Genomic DNA, 23,297 nt, shown 5'->3' on the forward strand with positions numbered 1-23,297 from the left:
CAGATGAGAAGTGTTTCTCTCAGTTTGTGACTTTTCACCTGGCTTACAAAAAAATCTCAGTAATCCAGTAAGAAATTTATGGTTTAAATGGAAATCAGAAGCAGAATAGCACAGTGTTCTGTTGCAGTTGTCTGACTGCTGGAAATTGGATGTAGCCCTTTGAAACACAAGAGAAAAAGGGAAGTTGATTTTAGTGACCAAGTTTCATTATTTAATGCAAATGTGCTGCTATGTGCCATGTGAGCATAATCAAATCTAACCTGTATGCTTGCATATTTTTTCCATGTCTAGAAAAGGAAAGGAAAAATGTTCAGAAGTGCAAAAAATGCTTCTGTGCTTACAGAGATTGAAGAGATTTAGACAGAAGATAGAGAATAGCGAAATAATGAGACAGTAGCTGGTTTATACATCAGTGAAATGATTGATGAAATACAAGCAGCTGAATTTACAGTGGGTTATCTCAGCATAACCTTTGCCCTGAACAAAAATCAGTTGAATACCAGTCAGGAGATGGGTAGGCAGGCAGCAGGAAGGGAGAACTTTACAGTGAAAAGACTGAACACTGTGCTTCTGTAGGAGTGCTTAAAACCCATTGTTTCATAGAAAACTTTGATGTTCCTCCTTTGTCTCCCTGAGGGTGTCTTCTGGTGGTGTCCTGCTGTCAGGAAAAGACAGGAAATTAAAGATAGAGAAAAAAGGTACAAAAGATGGGGGAGGAAGAGAGAAGAAAATGAAGGGTGGGGGAAAGGAGACCTGTAACATCTTGCATCATTTACGTCACAAATTTCTGAGAATAACTCAAATAAGACTTAGCAGTTTTCTGCACATCCCTTTTTAACATCAGTAATATTCTTGTCAAGTCTGCTTGGTGTTTTCGCTGAAAAGTAAAATTTTCTCGCTGGGAAAGACATGCACGGTACTGGGGTTGGCTAAAACAATGATCTCATCATTTACTTATCTGATCAGACAGCCATGCTTTGTTCTTGGAATAGCCTGGCTATTTGGGAGAAATTACCCTGAGAGCAGGTGGTCTGCTTTATCAAGTTATCTTTCTGTAGTGAAGTGTGTGCTAATCATCACATTGAAATACTAAGTGATTAGCAACATGGAGACCTTAAGCAATTTGTCATCAGTACAGAACTCATTTGAGAAGTTACATATAAAAAGTTGTATTCAATAATCTCTGATTTTATCACATCTGATTTAATGAAGTATGGGTTATGATCTGCTGCTCTTTAATTAAATGGAAAATCCATCATTAATTGTGAAGTTGGGTTTCAACACATATGAACAATAAATTGTTAGCTGTCTGAAAAGCAGATTCCCATATGTTCAAAAGTAGAAGGAAGCATAGTAGTAAATTTCGTTATTGTCAATATTTTAAGGATCATGGTAGAGGGAAACTTGAAAAGTATATTCTATAGAAATTCCCAGTATTTCAGAAATTAGGCCTCACTGGTCTGTTTGGAAGGGACAAGAAAAGGACAAAAATATTTTCAAACAGTTTTATTTCTGTAGTATTGTATTAAACTTAATTTGAAACATAAGTACATGAACATCAAGAAACTAAAAGACATGCCTAAAACCAGCAAGCTTTCTAGAGGGGAGAAGACATGGCATTGTAAACTGGCTTTTCCCTTTATGTTGCTGTCAAAGTTAATTGAATGTTTGTCCCTGAAGCCTTTTACTCTGTTCCCTTTCTATTTTTTCTTTTTTCTTTTTTTTTTTTTAATGCAGGGATGTAGCAATAGATACCGTGAAGACAGGAATGGGAGGAAAAGCTGGGAATAAAGGGGCAGTGAGCATTCGTTTTCAGTTCTATAGCACCAGTTTCTGCTTTATATGCAGTCACTTGACTGCTGGGCAGACTCAGGTGAAAGAGAGGAATGAAGATTATAAAGAAATCACACAGAAACTCAGCTTCCCAATGGTAAGTGTAGATGTATGTGTGTTAAAAATTTTGGAGATAAAGGTGGTATCTTTGCATCATGAAAACTGGTCTCAGGCTGCCTTTGATGACAGGTTATCAAAGAGGGCATCTCAGTACCATGAAAGAAAATGTTAGCAAATAAATAAATAGGGAAGCATGTTTCACAGAAGACTTGATACTACCCAGTATAGTACTTGCTTTACAGAAGTACTAATCCTTTCAAAAAACAGAGTTGCTCCAGTGCTTGAAAAGTCCTTGGCCTTGTGCAGTTAAGCTCTAGATGACTGATGTTGGAACTGGAGGGCGTGATATTGATAGCTCTTGCTGGCTCTAGTAAGTGAGAATTCCTGAAAGACCATCCATGCCATTCAGTGCAGCAGTGCCTTGGCTGCTTCTGCTTGGGAGTGATGGATCAGTTCTTGGGCACTGACGTGGTACCCTCTGTTCCCTTCCTTTCATCCTCGTGAATGTGTCACTCTCAAGGAACTGCTGGCTTCTCTCAGAGCATGGCAATCAGGCACCACTGGTCTGCATGAATAACTTTTCCCCTAAATTGTGTGAAATCAACCACGCTAGTGTTTTAATTCCAACTTGTCTCCTCTGGCCAGTCGATAACCCATGGGATTTGGTGGCAGGGCTCCTCTGCTTCCCTTAATGTTGATTGCTTTCATTTCCACAATAGCTTCTTTCTTGGGCCTCTCTGGAAAGGCCTAAGCCAGGAAGGGATTGGTTGAGTTTGTGTATTCTGGTTAGTCAGCAAAAAATGGCAGTTAGGTTGCAAAGCATAAAATTTTACCTTCCTGTTGTTTGTAAGGTTTAGAGGCTTGGCACGTGCAGCATATCAATCAGTTGGTTTATGTAGGAGCTAATACTGACAGACTGGACATCCTGCAAAGAAGAGCTGTTCCAAATGGCCATAAAGTTGTGCTTATGGTAGTTTTTCTTTCTAATACCTCGTTAACTATTTGATGTCCTTTACACTTGAAGCAGCTAAAGGTACTTTGTGTGTATAATGCATATAAAGAGTGCCCTCTAGTGCTGTGACAGCCACAGTCTGGAGCATTTCCCTTATGAATCTGGCGTTTAGAGGCTTATAGCTGTACTGGGAAGGAAGAAAAAAAAAAAGACTGGTTAGAGGACAGGATGCTAAATTTAGAACTGGAGTGAATTTTATTGGCATTTTATTTCAATACCTTTACAAAACTGTGACGTGCACATAAGATTGAATTTGGAGGTTGTTCTTACTCAGGAGCTTGTTGCTAAATTTGCCTTGGTACCAGAAGCACATTTTGTGTTATATTTAGAATATGCAAATATATGCATGTGAAATGTGTTAGGGAAACAAACATATTTTGAATATTCATGACAGACAAATTGTGAATTTAAAGCTAGGATCCAGTTTAGACATACCTTCAGGAAAGAGGGGTCAGAGTCTGACATTCTTGTTTACAAAATTCAGCTCAGTGGGGTGCCAAAGCCAGTGGAGGAACCATTCTATTTTAGCACAAAATTAATTTTGACAAATAAATTGTGACAAGTAGATCCAGTATTTAGTAATTCAGAGAGACTGAGTGCTAAAATTCAGTGCATTTTAAAGGTGCTTTCATGAATGTGATCTAACATTAACAGTATTCTGTACCTCAAAACTAGGGGCAGAACATGTTCTCCCATGACTATGTCTTCTGGTGTGGTGATTTTAACTATCGCATTGATCTAACATATGAAGAAGTCTTTTATTTTCTCAAACGCCAAGACTGGAAGACACTTTTGGAATTTGATCAACTACAGCAGCAAAAATCCAGTGGAAAAGTAAGGCAGTGTGTCTCATTTTCTTGAATAGCTGCATGTTGGCTGGGTTTTTCTTGTTCCTTGAGAGAGCAAAGAGGTTGCACTTTCAGACTCTTGTTTGTAGCACATGAATGCAGCAATTGGTTTAAAAATCAGAGCATTGTTTGCAAAGAAGCTGATACCTCACAGTGGCACCTTCCTCATCTGTAACTGAAAGAGATGTTCTTTATTTAATTAGATTTTTAAAGACTTCCATGAAGGGACTATTAATTTTGGACCAACGTATAAATACGATGTTGGCTCGGAGGCTTATGATACAAGTGATAAGTGCAGAACCCCAGCATGGACCGACAGAGTGCTTTGGTGGAGAAAGAAACTGCCCTTTGAAAAAACAGGTGCGTGGAATCCTTCTTTACCTGAAAGTTGGTTTAGAATTCACAAAGAACCCACTTAAGGGGTTTTAATCTACTGAATGGTGCTTTACTCGAGCAGATGTTCTTTCAGCTTCACTGGATTAAGTGTCAGAGATAGAGAAGGCCCTTTCTTCTTGTGTGTGTGAGCAAAGGCTTTATGCTACAGGTGCTGGGAGCTCACTAAGGAACTGAAAACAGCCCAGCTGTAGTAGTACAGAAATAATTTTGTTGTTTTTCAACAGAATCATTAGTCCACATAAAGTTTCTGTGTTATAATGGCTAGATAGTTAAAACTGCACTTCTCAGTAGATGGAGAAACAGTTTTCTGTAATTTCTTCTGTACTGGTAATTCTTAGGAGTATTTCTGCTAGATTATAGAATTGGGGGATGTTTCATTAATTAGTGCTTATAAAGTACTTTGAATTCATGAGTGGCCAACACAACAGAAAGACTGATTGCACTTGTTATTCAAAAGTTGCAGTTAAGAAATAAAAAGTTTCTTTGCATATCAAGAGATAGTTCTCATAATCATTCTCTCAGTCTGCAGGAATATCCCCCAGTGTTTCTAAAATTTAAATAAATTCATATTAGAAGTGTAATTGCTGGAGAATTAATTTAGTCTGTGCCTGCAGATGTGGTTTTTCACATGCCTGGAAATTTCTGCTTAGAATTTAAGTCCTACCATGACTATGTTAAGTGGAAAAACTGCAAAGCAAAACTAGGGCAATGAGAGAGTGCATGTCATCATACAGTTATTCACTCTAATCTAAGGAATGAAAAACAAAGTAAAATGAGGAGCTTAAACCATTGATAGAGATGCAGTCCAGGAAAGAAAAGCTGTATGAGATATAATCAGGAAGTTAAAACAGCCCTCTTGTGTAGGCCTCCACAGCTGGCTCACATGGGTCCATAACCTACTGGTACCTTCCCAGCCCTGCAAAGCTTTCTTAGTTTGCTGCCAGAGTTCCTCTCCTTTACTGCTGGAGGCAAGGTTCTTCTGCCTCTCAGCTCTTATTGTGTTACATCTTGTTGTTATGGGCTAAATGGCTGCTTGTTTTATGAGAAGAAAGTGTAGCCCCAGTGAGAGTGATTAGGAAGAAATGCCATATTCCACATTAACTCATTTTCAACTTCACAGGAAAGAGGGACAGAGTTATCCATTAATTCAAACACTGACCCAAAAACTTCCTTGTTGCTAACAACAATAGAATGCCTCACTCTAGTATCTGGAGCACTTTCTGTCACCTTAAGGGTTGCAATGGAATTATTTGAAGGTTGGATTTCTCATGGGATGGGTTTGGTTTCTCATATCTCTTGTGTATTATTTCTCCAATCCCTGTCTAATACTCAGATTTACAAAATAATTTCCAAGTGCAGTGTCTGGTTTTATGCTCAGTATTGAGGTAGGAGGTAAAATATTCATATGACTCTATCAACCCCTGTTGTACAGATAATTAATTGGGTGACATTTTGGTCAACAATTTTGCAGGTGTCTTACTCTACTGATCAGCTGTCTCAGTTTCACTCCAAATCCTTTCTCTTTTTTTCTTTCTAGTCCCTAATTTGTAAATCTTGTAGGATACAAGCCCTTCTTTGAATGATATATGTACAAGAACTAAAAAAACCCCACCGCCCGCTAGCAGGGTCCATGGAGAGCTTCCTAACAAAATAGTGTTTAACTGCTAGTAAAAGTAGATTTGAGTGAGTTTTAAATTATGTTTTGTGCTGCACAGCTGGAGAGATCAATCTTCTGGACAGTGATCTGAGTGCTGATACTAAAGTCAGGCACACCTGGACCCCTGGAGCCTTGATGTACTATGGGAGAGCAGAGCTGCAAGCGTCTGACCACAGGTAACTAAACAATCAGAGAGAGTTTAAAATGTGCCAGGTTAAAATGTTCCGTGCTGAATTACACCTTCAGAGCAAGGGACTAATTAAAACAGGAATTACACCTTTATTCCATGTTCAGTATCTGCTTGATGGGTCTTTTCCTCTCATGGTGGGTTTTGTACCAGAGTAGCAAGTATCTAAAGTCATGTATTTATTTTTCCTGCACAGTGATTGCAGCAAGGGTTGGATAAGTTGCAGCAAGAGGTATAGAAAACAGAGTTTTCTGTTGCTTGGCTTTGAAAAGCTCTGATAGCTAAGGAAGCTGCTCTAATGGATTTCTACTCAGCTTGCTGCAGGAGAGGAGGAGGTTGGGACTGTGTGGCCTGAAGAGGTGTAAGCCAGGCACACAGGGACAGGTTTGGCCTCTTCACAGTACTCAGGTGTGGGGCTTCTGTGCCTCCTTCTTAAACAGATATGGGAAAAGGCAGAAAAATCAAAGGCCAGTGTTTCTTGTTGGTCTATATAATTGACTTTAGGGATATGAATGACCTATATTTGATAAAATTGTTCTCTGCTTCACTCCTGAGAAACAAATTCTGAGATAAATACACTTTGAAAGGGTCCTTTATATTCAGAATATTTGTCTCACCCCTTGCATGCTTTGTGGCACTGCTACAATACTGCTCCTCCTAGCAATGCTCAGTGACCCCCAGTAGCTGTCTGTGTGCTTCTGGTGGTGCTCCTGCATGCCAGGACTGGTCTGTATTCCTCTAGCAGTGAAGGAACATGCCTCTTGCAATCAATTTCTTTGTGTCAAGGCTCTGACATTGCTGTGTTCTGCAAAGCACAGCAGAGCTACTGCTCTCATTATGTAGGACCCTGAGGATCTGTGAAACATGACTGTTATACATGGTTTTCTATTTCAGCAAACTTGACTCCAAAAGCTGCTTTTTAATTGCAGTCAGCAGCTTTGCTTTCCCAAGGTTTGTGCTAGAAAAAGGGCATAGCTGTATCTTTGTGACATATGGAAATGCATTATGATTCACAATGCTTAGGGAAATAGTTAATGCTTCCTATACAGTTTTTCCCTCTGTTATCCCTTTCTAGCCCTGCTGTTGTTGCTTTCATATGTTCTGGTAATGTGTATTCAAGTGCCAGGACTATTGTAAGTAGAAGGCAGTAATTTTGACACTGTTGTAAGAGCAGCTGTCCCAGTCACTGGTCCGTGTGTATGTGCAGGTGAAAATCTGAGAATGTGGATTGCACCCACTGAGATGAGATGAGTTCTACTCTTTCAGACAGCTCTCTCAATTTTATTCAGGCCTAACACACAGAGAGGTAATTTGTAAGAAATGGCTCAAGAAGCAAGTTTTTGCAGTGTTGGCTGCTTTAGTGTAATGAATTGGCACATATTTGCTACATGACAACATTATACATCTAGAATACCTTGTCCTTAGTTTTTGAAGGAAGATATGTGGCCTTGTCTAACAGAAAACAATATATTTCCATATATATTAATAATATAATATATAACATAATATATTTAGATGTTTGGGGCCACAGCTGTTTGATAATGAGTGAAGTATCCTGAAATTTTGGTCGGTAGGTTTGCCATAGGTGCTTCATACAATTGTTATTTCAATTCACTTATGGTGTGTCTTCAATTGCATTCAGCTAATGCAGGACTGGGAAATACTGTTAATAGCACTCAAGACATGATGTTGACCACTGCAGAAAAAATGAAGCTTACCTGTCCTCCTTTTTATACAGATTTTAATTTTATATAAGCAGTTCTTGTTTTTAAATAAGTATTTTTCATTTGTTTTGTGCAGGCCAGTGTTAGCTATTGTAGAAGTGGAAGTTCAGGAAGTTAATGAAGCTGCCCGTGACAGTGTTTTCCGAGAAGTGTCATCTTTCCAGGGACCACTGGATGCCACAGTAGTGGTGAATCTGCTATCACCAACACCTGAAGAGAAAAATGAATTTCCTGAAGACTTGCGTACAGAGCTTATGCAGATGTTTGAGGATTATGGCACTGTTGTTCTGGTCAGGTGAGTCTGGGATGTGAAATGGCATGGCATCTATTAAAAACCACAGACTGTCCTGACAGAGTTAACTTTGTATTGGAAAATTAAGTATGTAGAATTCCTTTACTGCACTTTCAGTTCTTCATTAGAAATTGAATGCAAGTGTTTTGAATATCTTACACTTCTTAGCAACCTTTTAAAGAAGTGATCCAACAGCTCTCTTGTCTGACTGGAAGAGAATTTCATTCATTACAATGCCATAAAGCAGAGACTGATGTAAATCATCATCTTTAGATTCAGGCCTCACTTCCAAGCATTGCTGCTTCTGGTGGATCCTCGGGCCCTGCTTCACCTCCTGTGGTGGGGGTTTGCTCTCTTCCACCACTCTTTCACACTTGGCAGGAATTCCTGGCTGGCTCTCCTTCCTGTTGGGGGTCATTTTGCTTGTTTGTTAACAGTACAGCTTCTCACAGAGCTATCACCCACTGGGTTGGAGAGGGAGAGTGTGATACCTTCTGGCAGAGCAGCTTAATTTCATTCTGCCTGATTCTCTACAGGGCTCCAGCACAGCTGTGAGACTTCTGTTTTGAGAAATACAGGCAAAAGACCTAACAATGACCTCTGGGAGACACTGCCAAAAACTTATTCATGTTTATTTGATTCATTTGTAAGTGGAGAAAGCTGATGACCTGTTGTTGTGTAGTTTTATGAAGTACCAATATAAGCTGAGGGTTCCAAAGCATCTGTGCAGAAAAAGCAGCACCACCTTGCTTGTAAAGAAAAGGAGCAAGAAAAGAACATGTTTTGGTGAATTGTTCTTGGTTTATTTTATTTTTAATTGCTTTAGATCTTGATGGAATACTTGATGGGAACATCACATGTCATCTGAGGTGAAGGATATGCAGAACCATGGAAGTTAGTCCAGAGGGAGTGTAGATATTGGAGTGGGTATCCTTTCAAGAGTTACTGAGATGTTTGTCCTGCTATTCCAGGGGTGATCCAGAAAAGGGCAGGGTGCTGGGGTCACACTAGGGAGGATTGGAGAGAAAAGGAGCCCAGCTGGGATTAATAGATCACCTGCTCCTCCTTAATAAATAGAATTTTCAAGGAAAGTACAACTAAAACTAAATGCATATGTATCCTGTATATAAATCTATATGGTAGATTTCTATCATGCTAGCCTTTAGAGGATTTAATTCAATGGTGAATAAAATGATTTTTGTCTGCCTTTTTTCACTAGGATCTGTGGAGGTCAAATGCTGGTGACATTTGCAGACAGCAAGTCAGCTCTTCGTGTTATGGATATAGATGGTGCCAAAGTAAGACTTTCTCAAACCCATAATAATAATTTCACAACAAATTTCTCAAAAGTGGTTGCTTAGAGTGAGGTACTTGAGTTTCTATCTAAATCAAGTAGCATTATTTCAAAGACAGTTAGTGCTCATGAAGTCCTTTACTTTCACATTTGCTGGGGCTATTAATGCAGTACTTTAGTTTCAGGATGGCATGAGGTGACTTTTCATGGATCCTTAGCAGTGCTTAGGATCTGGCCTCTGACACCTCTGCAGAACATGTGGACCTGTTCATGGTTGTGGCTCCTTGAAGCAGTTCTCCTGACATTCTGTGTGACTTCATGCTGCTGCCAAAGCGTCCTCATGATTGTGCTTTGGAGGTTTTTTGTTTCTCCCCTGTATCAAATAGGCTCCTTCTGCTAAGCTGTAACAACATGATTCATTGGCTTCCATGGCAAATCCAGCATTAGCAGTAGGAGTTTACCTTCACATCCCCTGCTTTTCCTTCCCACACACATACTCTACAAATCATCGACCCCTTGTGGAAAAAACTGCTTGTGGTGCTGCCCTGTAAACTTTATACTGAAGTAATGGATCTTAACTCTCATTCTTCTTTCATATTTGCAGTTTTATCTTCTAATTTGACTCCTGCCATTAGTGTAATTTACAGCACAGACTGAAACACAGTTGTATGCGCACAATATGTGAAAGTGCTAGGACTCTGAGTTGGGAACTTTTAAACTGATTTTCCTGTCAAAGCTGCTGTCTTGTCTGCCTTTCACCCCAAATGTCATAGAGTAATACACATAAGCAGCTGAAGTCCTAACGTGTTTGAAAATTTTTGCACCTTCCATATGAATCACATATAAGATTGTCTGGTCAGTCTCCTTAGAGGTAGCAGCAGATACAAAACTCTTGTGTGTTTTAAAGCTGCTGACTCAAAAATGGCACTCTTTCATGCCAATATTGCTATTCCAGTGTCATTTTGACAATATTTGATGTTTCACCTATTTCTCCAGTATTTCCCAAATGCAGCAGCAGTGCTTTTGAGCTGTGAAGCTCATTCTCTTTCAAGAATATTTTACAGCCTGAAAACTTGGTTGTGGGGGTAAGAAGAGTGTTTCCTTTCCATTTGGTTTCTGAAGTGAAGCTTTAGTCACATCAATTTCTGAAGCAGTTGTACAGCTTGGTCAGAGCATGGTGCTAATATCATCTTGGGTTCAGTGCCTGCATGGGCCATTCCTTTAATAGCTGGACCTGATGATCCTTCTGGGTCCCTTCCAACTCAGAGTCTGTGATCTGTGTGATTCTGAACAGGCTGACAGCACTTGATTGTTCTGTTCAAGCATTCTTGTTTTTTGAAGGTGCTTGGCAAAGGGAAACAATGCTTTCTGTGCTTAGGTTAGAGGCAGAATAGTGAAGATCCAGCCCAAGACTAAGGACTGGCTAAAGGGCCTTCAGGAGGAAATTGCTCGAAAACGAGACAGCGTTGTCCCCATGTCCCCCACGGCAAATTCACACCTTCTGGAAGAAAATTTTGACTTCTCAAGTTTGGACTATGAGTCAGAAGGTAAGCAACATGCTTCTAAGCTAAGTAGTGAGAAATTGCTTTGCTGGTTTTAGTTGCACAGAGTCAGTGCAGTACAGTATGAGTGTCAGTGGCACCTTAATTTGTAATGAAGCCACACTTCTTAAAAAAACAACTGTAATTAAAGCCATGACCTGACTGTGCCTGGGCATAGGACTGTTACTTAGATCATCCTGTCAATTCAGTGTTATATGTTAGCAAATTCAATGTATGGTACAGCTGTCTGTAGAGACACACTGTAATGAAACACATGGTGTCATTACACAAGAATCTGGCCCAACCTATATATTAAATTATTAAATTAACTGATAGTATAGATTAATTAATTGGGAATGTAGTGAGACAGAGAATGAATTTTCTCATTAATTCTTTGTTATCTGATATTTTAATCCAGGTGATATAGAGGATGAAGATGATTATTTAGAGGATGCTCTGTGTCAACACCTAGCAGCAGACACAGCAGAAGATACCTCGGAGCGCCCTGGACACTGTGCATCCATAGCTCTTCCAAACAAATCTGGACAAACCCCCCGCCTGTATAAAGGTAAAGTATCCACCTTCCTTAAGGTAAGACCTGAAGGACTGTTGTTTGTTCTCTTGTTGTATGTACTTCCTGTTCATTTATATTTTCATTCTACGTTCTCCTATAGTACCTATTCATGCTCAACTCCCCTTGAGTTAGTAGTGACTGTAGTTGAGGTCCTCAGGCATAACAGCAGTACAAATAAATGATGAAACTCATGATGATTCTCCTTCTCTCTAGGCTAGGGCAAGGCAGGAAAGCTGGAAAATGCTGGTTTTCCTTTTCTAGCCAGAGGAAATGAAATCTTTTTTATCCATTTGATGTTGTTTGGCACCAGAACATAAAACAAAGAAAAAAAAGCATGCTATTTTCTTATTGGTGAGGGCCAAAGCAAAATCAAACCAGAATAATCCTGCTGATTCAGTGATGGGCTCAGCTCTGTCCTTTGGGCAGTAGCAATGGCAGAAGAGTTAGCTGTAAGCTGGGAGGTTGCTGTGTTCGAATTACTTCAGAGGCCTGAAGTTTCTCCTTTGTTCCCATTTGATTTATTCCTGAAGGAGTCGAGGTTCATAGAATATATATGCATATAATCATTCTTTAGGTACTTCATGAATGTGTAACCTTTTTCCTCGGTTACCTGTCTCGTTTGCACATTATTGTGAAGTGACTTGGTAAAAAGAAGATAAAGCTGTGGAGAGAAAACTGATAAAAACTGAGGCAAGAACTAGCCAAGCCAGTGTTACAATGGGATGTGATCAGGACGTGCCTGAGTGGCCAAGCATTGACAGGCTGGGATATGTATTAAACACCTGATTGTGACAGCAGTGATTCAGTAGCTGTCATTCTGCACTCTCTCAGAAGTGCTTTGTCTTCTGACATAAAAGTGAAAACTTTTAATACCCTCAAAGGTTGAGTCAGAAGTAGAGTTCAAAAAGATTAAATGAGATTCTTACACTTACACAGACAGGTTTTCCAAACAGAGTGATTTATGGCTTTCCTGCCCACCTTGAGTCACAGGCTGGGTTCAGTGTGGCCAGACCCAAAAGCCTATCCCCGAGTAAAGGAGTAATCAGTCATTATTAAATACTGTGAAGTCAATCACTTTGTATTATCGGGTGCCTTGCCCTCAAACCACCTCTGGCCTATTGTGTGATGATTCATTAAGCCACAGAGAATTGCAGTGAATCTTGTCACTCACACTAACTCTTCTCCACAAAAAAATATCACAAAGTAAATAGAGGTAATAGAGTATAGTTTGAAGGAGGTCAGGGTGGGGTCATGGTTTCACATAACTCAAAATATGATATATTCAATTAATCTTAAAGCGTCTGCAATTTCAGAGTCCTCCATAAGCTTCCAATTCTGCCTGAATAACTTCTAACTGAAGGTATGATTACTGTGTAGCTGGTGGTAGGCACGATGGAAAACAGTGACAGGCACAATAGTGTGTGTGTGTTTCTGAGGTCAGGGAAGGGCACAGCTTCACGAAACTGGTGTCCCTGCCAGCAGCCTTTCAGGGGTGGAATTGAGTGGTAATGGCTGGCTTTTGTTGTGTTCAGCTTTACTGCCAGAACTTCAAACCATGCCTCCAGGTGCCTGCATGACTCCTCGGATCCTACTGATGAGCCCATATCTGCAGCTTAGAAGTACTGAAAATGCAGAGAGCTCAGGGAGGGCGGGCTGGGCAGACCACAGGCTCTGTCTCTGTGCCTGCCATCTGCTGCTAGGTGGGAGCAGGAAGCCGTGAGGCAGCTCGAGATCCCCTGCAGAGCACAGCTTTCCGAAAAACAAGGATTTGTTTACAAATGCCTGAGGTGCAAGGGACTGCTGCTGCATAATTCCTTCCTCATCTCTCCAAAACACAGGGACAAAACTACACCCAGTGAATCTTGGAGCTCTAAAGAACAAGAGCTGCATAGCTGGGCAGCCGTGGCAGGGTGAGAGGACTGCAATGAAAGTCTTCACTATAGCAGATGGGGGAGAATAAAGCAATCCATACTTCTCCCCTCTCCAGCTGTCAGAAAGGCTTAGGTGGGATGAAAGACTGAGTAATTAGTTAGGATGTAAGGTGTAGCCAAGAGCCAGCAGATTGAGGCAGCTGTACCTTTTAGGAGATGTTACTGGAAAGCAGAGATGTCATGATTGAGCCATTCAGACAGATTTTTCTCTGGTATAAAAACAGTTCTCCTGTGGAAGAGAAGGTGTCTGTTCCTCAAATGGAATTCCTGTGTTTGGAATGGAAAGCAAGGAAGTTACCGTGACTAGCCATGACAGTTTGAATGGGAGCAGGTTGCCACTAAGTCTGGCTGTGAAAATCTCAGAATCTAAAAAGGTTCCCAGTAAGCCTGGAATGAGATGCAGGCATTCTTTGTGTTGGTGCAAACAGCTGGTAAATGGTGGAAAAGGAGAGAAAGAGAGAGAAAGAAGCGTTTGACAAAAGGGCAGAGGTAGTGGGAGCAGGCAGACGTTGGGGGAGAGCAAAAAAATGTGAATGGAGCTGTCGTGTTGCTGAGAGACCTGGCTGAGGCTTGCCACTCATCATCACCTCTCTCCTGATCTCTCAGATCTGGTGTGCCTCACCCAGTGCATATCTAATTCAGACACTTCCTAAAATGTCCCTAGATGATGCAGACCTCGCGGATTTGAAGCGGGAGCTGGAGGCGAGTGGGGAGCGCAGCCGCCGCATTCCAAGCAGGTCTCTGTCCATTCCTACCCGGCCCCGGCCGCTCCAGCCACCACAGAGACCTCCCCCTCCCGGTGAGCTGAACTTTCTTTAATGTGGTGCTGGCCCCGGCTGAACAGCTCTTGCCTGCCGTGTCTGGGTGACAAAGAAGGTCATACCTTGTTCTTAAATGTCAGCTTGTCGAGGGACTTGTACTTGCTTCCCAGCCTGTTTCAGCCTGAGTATTACTGCCATTAGTAATGGGAGAAGTTTGTCTTCAGGAGGACAGATACTCCACAAAAGAAATGTCTTTAGTAAGGATAGAATAGCCAATATGTTTCATACTAGCTCACCACTCAGGTTAGCGAGTTGAGCAGCCACTTTGTGGCAATAAAGATAATTGATATTTATGCCTGCTGACTTCTGAAGTCACTGAGTGTTTTCTTGCAGTTTTTGGATTCTGAATTAATTGTAATCAGAATTTTAAAAACTTTTGACAAAATACTTATTCTGGACAGTTTTTGTCCTTTTCTTCTTCATAAGCAATTCTTGTGTTTATGAAAGAAATGCAAAGTGGATTATGATTTTCAGTGAGGCACAAAGGGAAGTGATGTTTTTTACCTAAGCTCTGCCCCCCTGAGATGCCATCCAGAGCTGTGCTGCTCCTGTTTTTATGGCTACTTCTGGATGAAAGCTGATTGCTAGATGAGCATAATCATCTTTGCCTCCTGTATTAGACAAGGTATACATCATGTTTTTCTTGCAGCCCAAAAGTCTCTCTCTTGTGTACATTTTCCAGACTCAAATTAGAAGTTCTGCGATGCTCACCTGATAGAAGATGAGTTTTTTAGGATTATTCCCATTCATTTTTGAGTCTGTTGCACAGAAGTGCCAACACTGATATCTGCATTTCTGTGCCTAGAATGCAATGTTAGTGCTCAGCTGAGGTTATCTAATTAATTAAATGAAAGAAAGACTAACTACAAAACTGCTTGCTGAAACAGTTCAAGATTTTGAGGGGGTGATGGAATGCACATTGGTTTTGCTCCATTGCAGATAAAATTTTGCACCAGCTCTTGAATGTAAAAAACCATTTTTTATTCCTCTTCCAGCTGGAACATCAGGCAAAAAGTCCCCCTCAGATGGTTCCCTCTCTCCAGGAAGCCATTCCACCTGCTCCATCCTGGCAACAGCAAAGCTGCTTCCCGGAGCCCCTCAGCAGCCAGTGAGTCCTGCTGCTCAGCACGGCCCCTTGGCACTGGCCTGTTCCCTCCCATCCACACTGAGAACCACGTACAGGATGCACCTGTTGTACCAGGAAGGAAGTCCATCACATGTCTGAGCTGAAAATGCCAAGATAACTTCTTGTACTGTAATACTAAACTGTAGGCCCTGTTAGGCAGCACAAAAATGTGAATAAGTTAACAGGAGTTAGGAAGGCCAAAGAGGGAGAGAGAGAATGAGTGGTGTAAGACCAGAGCACTGTTGCTGTTTTCTGACAGATGCTAACTTGAATTTTTAACACAATCATCGTATGGTTTAATTATTTTCTCACCTCTGTTTTGGTGGGCAATGCTAGTGCCCAGAATGTAGGAAAACTCATGACCACTGCCAGCAAGGCTGTTAGTCCCTTGAGGGGGGACCAAGACCAGAATGTGGAAATGCCTCCTCACTCCTGTCTTGCTGGATGAGGACCCTAATGCATTGAACAAGGGATGGCTAAGGGACTAGCTGTGGCACTCAGGCACTGGCCTCCTGTCAGCTGCCAGCAAAGGTGTTCCATTTGCTAAAAGATTCCCATTTCTTTAGTATTTATAGATCACTGAATAGCCCTTTGCAAGAACAGAATTTCACAGGTGTATGAGCTTAGCTGTAAAATTAGAGTGTACAAGAAAAATCAGTTCTCTCAAGACGGCTCGTTCTCCTGTTTTTTTAAAGCCCAAAGTCCGGACTGGAATAAGCAAACCTTACAACGTCAAGCAGATCAAAACCACCACAGCTGAGGAAGCAGAAGAAGCTATTAGATGTCTTATGGAGGCCAAAGGAGGTAAGCACAGCTTTCTAACTGACTCCTAAAAATCTTAAAATAAAGAAAACTGTAGGTTTATTCATCTCACATATTCAGATGCACATATTCCTATTCAGAATTTCACCTGAACACATTCTTGCAAAATTGTATGTGGTATTCTCTGTCAGTTCTGATAATATTAATCTTTTTTTCAAAATCATTAAAATTTCATATTTTGTTGTAGAACCTGCTACTAGTAGAACCTTGGGTTATTTATGCCCAGATTTAGTCAGAAAAATTAAAATATAAAGATGGGATTTTACTAAACTGATGGTGCCTGTGTTAGCTCAGAGTTGCATAAAGGATATTTGCTGCTCTATTTACTGAATGCTCACTATTCCAAGCAGAACTACAGAGCAAATGCAGCTCTAGGAGGAATAACCTGGATTCTGTTCACATTTGGACATCAAGTACAGCTGTAACCTAGATAAAAGCTTGCACTACTTCAGCTTGAATAGCTAAGCTAAAAGGCTACTCTGTGTTTAGGCTCTCTGTGTAGTCCCTGGAGAAGAGAGCTTCTTGCAAGGGCAAGCTAGGGCACAAAACTAGCTTAGGTACTGTGAATGTACCCTCCAGGGTTGCATGCAGTCTTTCTGCTGCTATATGAATGAAAATGGCTACCTGAGTTTGCAAGGCTCTCAGTTTAGGAGAAAACCACCCCTTTTCATTTATACCTAGAATGAATACAATCTGGAATAATCCCATTTATTCAGAAACATCATAAAGGCATCTTGTTATTTGTTCCTTGGTGCTGTTCATTTCATTTTGAAATCAGATTTATTCTCCATTGATTTTGAAATTCAGATTCACTTGGTGTGGGTAAGGAAACAAGTCTGGTCAGCATCACTTCCAGTCCCTTGTACTGTACCACCAGTTGGCATTTACAGTTCTTTCTAGAACACTCTACAAGATGCACTTGGTATCATTAACTTGGTTTTCCAGATAATGGCAAAAGGACGCTCAGAGCTTGAGCCCAGTACTCCTGAACCCCCAGCCAGTGTTTTTTCCACTTGGCCAAATGGTGGCACAGCACTGCTGGTTCGGCATGAAATTATTTCAGACAGGGAAGCTTTCCCCTAACAGCCTCTTACAGATGTTACAGGATTGCAAAGTGCTTAGTTCCAAAACCTACCTTCTTGGCCTGGGTTGGCCCTATAGGCATGAACATTTTGGGAAACGTGGTTGTGAAAGAAATGATCTTGCATCTATGTTCTGATCAGGCCGAGGTGCCATATTTGCTTTTGCTTTTCAGGAGCACAGGAAGATGCAGTAAAGCCTGTTCCAACCAGAAACCAAACTCCCTCCAAACCCGAGGCTCTTCCCAGCATCACAAAGTCAGCATCATTTCAAGGGGCACAGGCAGGAGCAGCGCCTGTGCCTCATCGTCCCCCACCCAAAGTTCCAACTCCAAAGAAGCCAGTGCCCCTGCAAAGGACCGGGGTGAAGGGGGAAAATGTAAGAGAGTCGCAGCAAAATGCACCCAGCCTCCATTACACAGTGTGAATGATGGAGGGGGGACTGGTTGTTTTTTGCAGGAAGTCCTGTGAAGTCAGCAGGTTCTGGAATAATTTTGTGTATTACAGTCTCCAAGGCATAAAAATGCAAGAAAGATTGGAAAGAGAGCCATATGCAGCCTTTCTGTTTGTCAGGCCATTCTCTTTTCTTCTGGTTTGTCTAAACTTCGTTAGGGTTTAAGACTCATTTGTTCTTTATCAGTCTCTAATTTTGACCATGAGTCGTCTGCTCTGTAAGGATTTGAGGCAGCTTCTTCATCAGTTCTGTGTCCTGTGTCCTTTCTTGCTTTTCTTTCACACCTTGTAATGGGATTCAGCCTTTCAGCTTGAATTCTGGAGTCTACTCAAGAGTTCATACTCTCAAAAATACAAAGCTATAGGTGTTCAGGTTTTAATATATGTCAGGTCTCTACAATGGAGACAATAGTTCACCTCTAGAGCTCCTAAAATGATTATCTAATTTGTAAAGCAGTTTGAGTACAAGAGGAAAGACAAATATAGCCTTTTATATTCTTCCTTTGACAGAATCTCTGCTAAAGAAGCTCTCTTCTAAATTGTTAGGGCTCCTGCCTTACCTTCCTTTGGTAAAGGCATTTGCCCCTTCCCTGTAATGGACTTGGTGCTCTCTTTACTTAGTAGATTCACCAAAAAACCCGACTCAGACAGCACAGGCTAGCTGAGGATGGTCAGTTTGTTTTGTTTAAGTTGTCACCATTCCCGAGTCACTCTTGAAAGGTGCTGAGAGGGATTTCTATTTCGGTGTTAGTTATGTGAGAGCTTCTGCAGGAATAGATCTATTTCAGGTTGACTCTGCCCTGGAATTCCACTCCTTCCTCCATCTGAGGGAGGTCGGGAGGTCAGATGGGAGTTGTGTATTTGAAAACCTCTCCCCACTGACTAAAGATTGACTAAATATTTACTGACTAAATATTGACTAAATATTTACTAAATACCGACTAAATATTTTGCCTGCATGAAAAAGCCTGTACATTATCTTTCAATACTATGCAAGAGTAATAAAGAATTTAAATGCTTTCATTCAGTCACACAGAGTGTGAGAAATCTGAAGCAGTCCTTGCCCTCCTAGACTGAGCTGGGCTTGTTATTTATATACTTTTAAATGGTGGATGTAGACTGGACTTTGAGAGCTTATTTTTATCTTCAGTTGCCAGCATCAGTGAGACAGGACACAGCCCTTAATGCATTTATTGGGTTAGCTTAAGCTAATTCTCCTTCAATCTTATCTATCCAAATAGGCTACACCTAAAGGCATGGGCCTCCCTATGCAATCTTGCTTAAGTAATATTAGTCAGCAGAGAGATGTAACAAATAACTCCTCAGACCTGTGTTAATTTTGCCCCGAGCAAAACTCCTAACCTGAAAAGGGAGATGGTCAGAAACAGCTGTGAAAAACAGGCTGTAGGGACCTGGTCCTTCACTAGCTCTCTGAAGGTGAGTGCAATGTGCAATGCATGAGCCCAGAGCCCAGCAGGTACAGTGGAGCACTCTGCTGTCAAGCCTCCTCTTTCTAGTGCTTTTTCTTTCTTCCAGGACTGTCAGCTTTGCTTAGTAACGCTGTCAATTAGACTTGCACCAGTAGTGACTCAGAGTTTAAGGTCCCTTTTTGTTCTCACATTTCTTCTTCCATTTTCTCCTCAGGCCATGTCTCCAGAAGACCAATTCGACCAACAGACAGCACAGTCTCCTTTTGGCTCACTAGAGCCCCATCTAGAAGCTGGAGCTATTCTTAGACCAACCAAGATCACTCCAGTCCCTAAACCCAGAACACAAGTTGGGAAGCCTCAAGAGAGCAGGGGGAGCAGTGAAAGGCAGCCCCTGTCAGCAAGCACAGCTGAGGCCATTGTACTGCCTCCCCAGAATGCTCCTTTTGCCCCAAAGGTGCCACCACGAAGAAAGAAGTCGGCTCCTGCAGCTTTTCACCTCCAAGTTCTCCAGAGCAGTGACAGCCCCCTTTTTAGTGGGTCACTGTTCAACTCCAACAACAACAACCCTGGCTCCTGCCCCCAGACTCATGGCCCTGCTCGCTCGGGTCCCACAGCCTCTGCCAGCCCAGCAAACAGCACAACTCAGCCCTTAGCACCAAGTGCTGCAGAACTGATGGGGAAGCTGCAGGGCCCTTCTACACCAGCAGGCCAGCATCCACAACGACTGGATACCAGCTCCCTTCCAGAGAACACCAATCTTCTGGACCTGGACATTGATTCTTCCTTCCCTCTTTCCACACAGGCACCGTCAGCTACTTCTCCAGCACACACTTCAGAAAATTTAAATCACCCCAATCTGAAAGATTTCAGTCACTGGGTTACGTTTAGTGATGATGAAGACAGCAGTGCAGTGGCAGAAGGGTTCAACAAACTGCTCGTCTTAGAACAAAACAAAAATACCTTAACAAAAACAAATACTGATTTAGAGTTGTAAAATTTTACCCCCTTAGTGTTCCAAAAGTAATCATAATTATGATGCAAAATTTTAAAAAAATATCTTTTTTATATTTAATGAAATAGATCATCTGTCCATGCTACATTTCATTTTCACATTTAAAGATACAGCCCCTGGAGGGAAGTATATAAAGTACACACAACGTAACATTACCTACAGCTCATTTGAAAACTTCCTTATTCTAAGTTATTTCTTTTTATTAATCCATCTTAAGATGTTTTATTTCATTTCAGGTACAAATCATATGTAAGAACATGTAATGATGTATGGAAAAGAAGACATTAAAAAAAAAAACATTTTCCTTTGGAATATATATTTTAATCAATCTCTGTTGCTTGAAATAAAGCATCTTTACTTTGAAGAGTTCATCTGCCCGTTATTCTGGAACAAACATCCCAAGGGGGAATGTACACCAGTATAACAACAGCAGTAACACTGGTATTGCTCTGCTGCAAGTTCCCAAAACTCACCCCGGTTTTTGTTCCCAAGCCCATGTCCAACAGCACACTTTGAAAAGGGGCTGTAGTTTTCCAATGCAAAGAGATGCTTGTGCGTTGTCTGTGCAGATCCTGAGGAAATACAGGGAATGGTTGAGACCAGCTGTTGCCACAAGGTATTGGCTTGGGCATGTCTTAAGCTAAAGGCAGTTCAGCAATTCAGTAGTTGTGTCCCTGCTCCCACTTCATAAGCAACTGCCATGTCAGTCTTCTATTTGCACAGCGCAGATGAGGAGCAGGCTGGTCCTTTTTGCCTTGCCTGTGGGGTAGAACTGCGCACGATAGATGCCATTTGTGCAAAGCAGGCAGTTAATAACCAGATTGCAACTTGTCATGGTAACTTGTTAAGAGAAGCATCAAGATCTTTCATTAAGAAAGGAAAGAGAACATTTTTAAGCAGGTGGTGAAGCTGAAAAAACAACTAATTTTTAAAAAAAATATTTAAGATGTATTTAAAAAGTTAGGAAGGTTTTTTTCCTTTTTCCACAGGAAAATTAATTAGCTTGCTCTGAGCTTCCCAAACACTGGGAATGCAGCCATTTTCTTCCTCACAATGCCTACCTGTTTCTCTGCCACTGCCAGATTTTGAACACAAGAGATCCTGTAAGAGAGGATGCTGCCTTTGAGCACCTGTCATCCTCCTCTGCTCTCTCGTTTGCCAGACACTTCAAAAAAAAAATCCCCAGAACCTTCAAAGGCCAAGCCCATAAAGCCCAGTGCTAAGCTTCTCATGTGAGTGTCAGCTTAACGTGGTTGCAGGCTGGTGAATAATATAAGATACTCATTTCCCTACAAGATGACACAAAGCCTTTGCCTCTTGGTCCTCCTCTTAAAAAATACAGTGAATATTTATGGGCACATCTCAGTATAAAACATTAGCAGTAAAAAAGAAAGAGTACGGTATATGATCACATCCAACATTTTCTGCAAAGATAATTAACAGCTCTAGGACAGCTAATTTACATGTTAATGAAAGTGTTAGCAGGAAAGCCAATTAAACTGGATTTATACAAGTCAAATAAAATCTGCTTTATTACTCTCCTTGAATAAGAGACGGATGTGGCCTTTAGCATTCTATCTTATGTCTGTGTCTGTGGCAAGCTGCCCACTGAAGGATGAATCCCGGCAGCTCGCTGGTTTATGCTATCAGTGACAGGAGATATTGCTCAGTCGCAGCAAATCAAGGGAAGGGGACAGACAGTCCAGCTGAAAAGGTTACAGCGCAGAATGAGGAATCTCCTGTCTCAATAAATTACCTTCCACACTGGTGCCCAACGTCCAGCCAAGTATTTTCTCAGAGGCAGGAGCTTGTGACCTGCTTGTGATCTGGTTTCTAGTTTCAATGGTCAGAGGAAGCAAAGCAGAGCCAGACTTGCTCCATGTTTGGGAAATCACTATGGAAAACTCAGACTGCAGTAGGCAGTGACTCTTTCCTTCTCATTTGGGATTAAGCCAGGCCCCACCATGCGAAAAGATGCCAAGTAACCTGACCCCTTACCACCTGATGTCCACAACTAGGGAAACCCACAGCACAGCTCTGCTCTCAGCTCTGCTGCCCATCCTCATTGGGACATATTCAGTGGATATCAGCGTCCTCAGGGACAGCTGTCACTCCTCAGGGACATATAATGGGTTGTAGGCAGTGGTTATCCTGTGACATTCTTCCGGTCATGAAGCCAGCACTTGGCAAAAATTGCTGATGGCAGCTGTGAAGCCAGGTATGATTTACCAGACACAAGGCTACAAGTGTCTGTTTCTTTAGTATGTGAGGCTTTGGCAAGACACCACACGTGAGCTTGCCCATGGCTGCAGTACTGCAGCTTCAAGTTGCAGTAGGCACCCTGGTGGCTCTGCTGCATTCGTGTTTGGGGTGGGTAAGTGGCTCTCCTGATTTAGCTTTTTTAGGGGGGTTACCACTAAAACAAACAAAAGAAAGAGAACCAAAACATTGGTTAGAATTCTCACTCTGACAAAACAACACTTTTGCCCTTTTCATCCAGAATTGGGATTTTCACCAGATGGAAAATTTCTCATTTCCAGCCAGCTACTCTGGCTGACACCAGGAAGCACAAATCACAGCAGTTCACAGCACTGTAATCACAGCAATTGAATACTTGGTGGCTGTTGCTGCTAGAAACACCAACACAGTTACACCAGACTGCTGGACAACAAGGGCAAGAGGAAGGACCAACACCTTTTAGCCCTCCCTTCCCGTCTATTTCCTCTTGGATGCCACAATGCAGATGAAACAGCATCTCCTCAGATAACTCACACACAACCTGCCTGCCACACCTGCAGCTGAACCACTGGATGGCATTAGAAGAGTACTTTGAGACCTGAGAATTTACAGAAAGACACTACTCTCAATTAATGTGACACCAGGAATCATAAAAGCATCCAATTCCTGATGGGAAGCAGACATGAATGCTAGGCCTCAGAGCTGCTGGCCCTCAAACTGATGTCTGTACAGGCTTTAGAAGACACTGCTGCAAAATCCAAAAGCACAACTGACAAACTGCTCAGTTTGGCAAAACATGCCAGAGCTGCCCCCGCCCAGTGCTGTGCCTCTTACCCAATCAAAGGGTAATGTTACATTCTCCCAGCACAAGACAATCACTAAAAAAAAGCAGATCTTTAACAAAAAAGAACATGGTCCAGAGTATTCAGCTGGCAGATCATTAACCTTTAATACACTTTAAGACATC

The 23,297-nt window shown here is 41.6% G+C and overlaps 1 protein-coding gene across 1 annotated transcript in view; it reads left to right on the forward strand.

Moving 5' to 3' along the window:
- SYNJ2 (synaptojanin 2) overlaps positions 1–20,323 on the forward strand; it is a 64,892-nt gene extending 44,569 nt beyond the window's left edge. Inside the window, exons 15-27 of the mRNA XM_084201910.1 lie at positions 1,738–1,930; positions 3,581–3,739; positions 3,957–4,113; positions 5,865–5,982; positions 7,794–8,012; positions 9,229–9,307; positions 10,682–10,850; positions 11,263–11,412; positions 14,014–14,148; positions 15,166–15,278; positions 15,992–16,100; positions 17,374–17,576; positions 19,295–20,323. Of these exons, the coding sequence (XP_084058036.1) occupies positions 1,738–1,930; positions 3,581–3,739; positions 3,957–4,113; positions 5,865–5,982; positions 7,794–8,012; positions 9,229–9,307; positions 10,682–10,850; positions 11,263–11,412; positions 14,014–14,148; positions 15,166–15,278; positions 15,992–16,100; positions 17,374–17,576; positions 19,295–20,074 (2,584 nt within the window). The 3' untranslated portion in view covers positions 20,075–20,323. The remainder of the gene's footprint in view (positions 1–1,737; positions 1,931–3,580; positions 3,740–3,956; positions 4,114–5,864; positions 5,983–7,793; positions 8,013–9,228; positions 9,308–10,681; positions 10,851–11,262; positions 11,413–14,013; positions 14,149–15,165; positions 15,279–15,991; positions 16,101–17,373; positions 17,577–19,294) is intronic.
- Positions 20,324–23,297: the final 2,974 nt, after the last annotated feature.

The sequence above is a fragment of the Fringilla coelebs genome (assembly GCF_963513975.1).
Source record: "Fringilla coelebs genome assembly, chromosome: 3".
Classification (NCBI taxonomy): domain Eukaryota; kingdom Metazoa; phylum Chordata; class Aves; order Passeriformes; family Fringillidae; genus Fringilla; species Fringilla coelebs.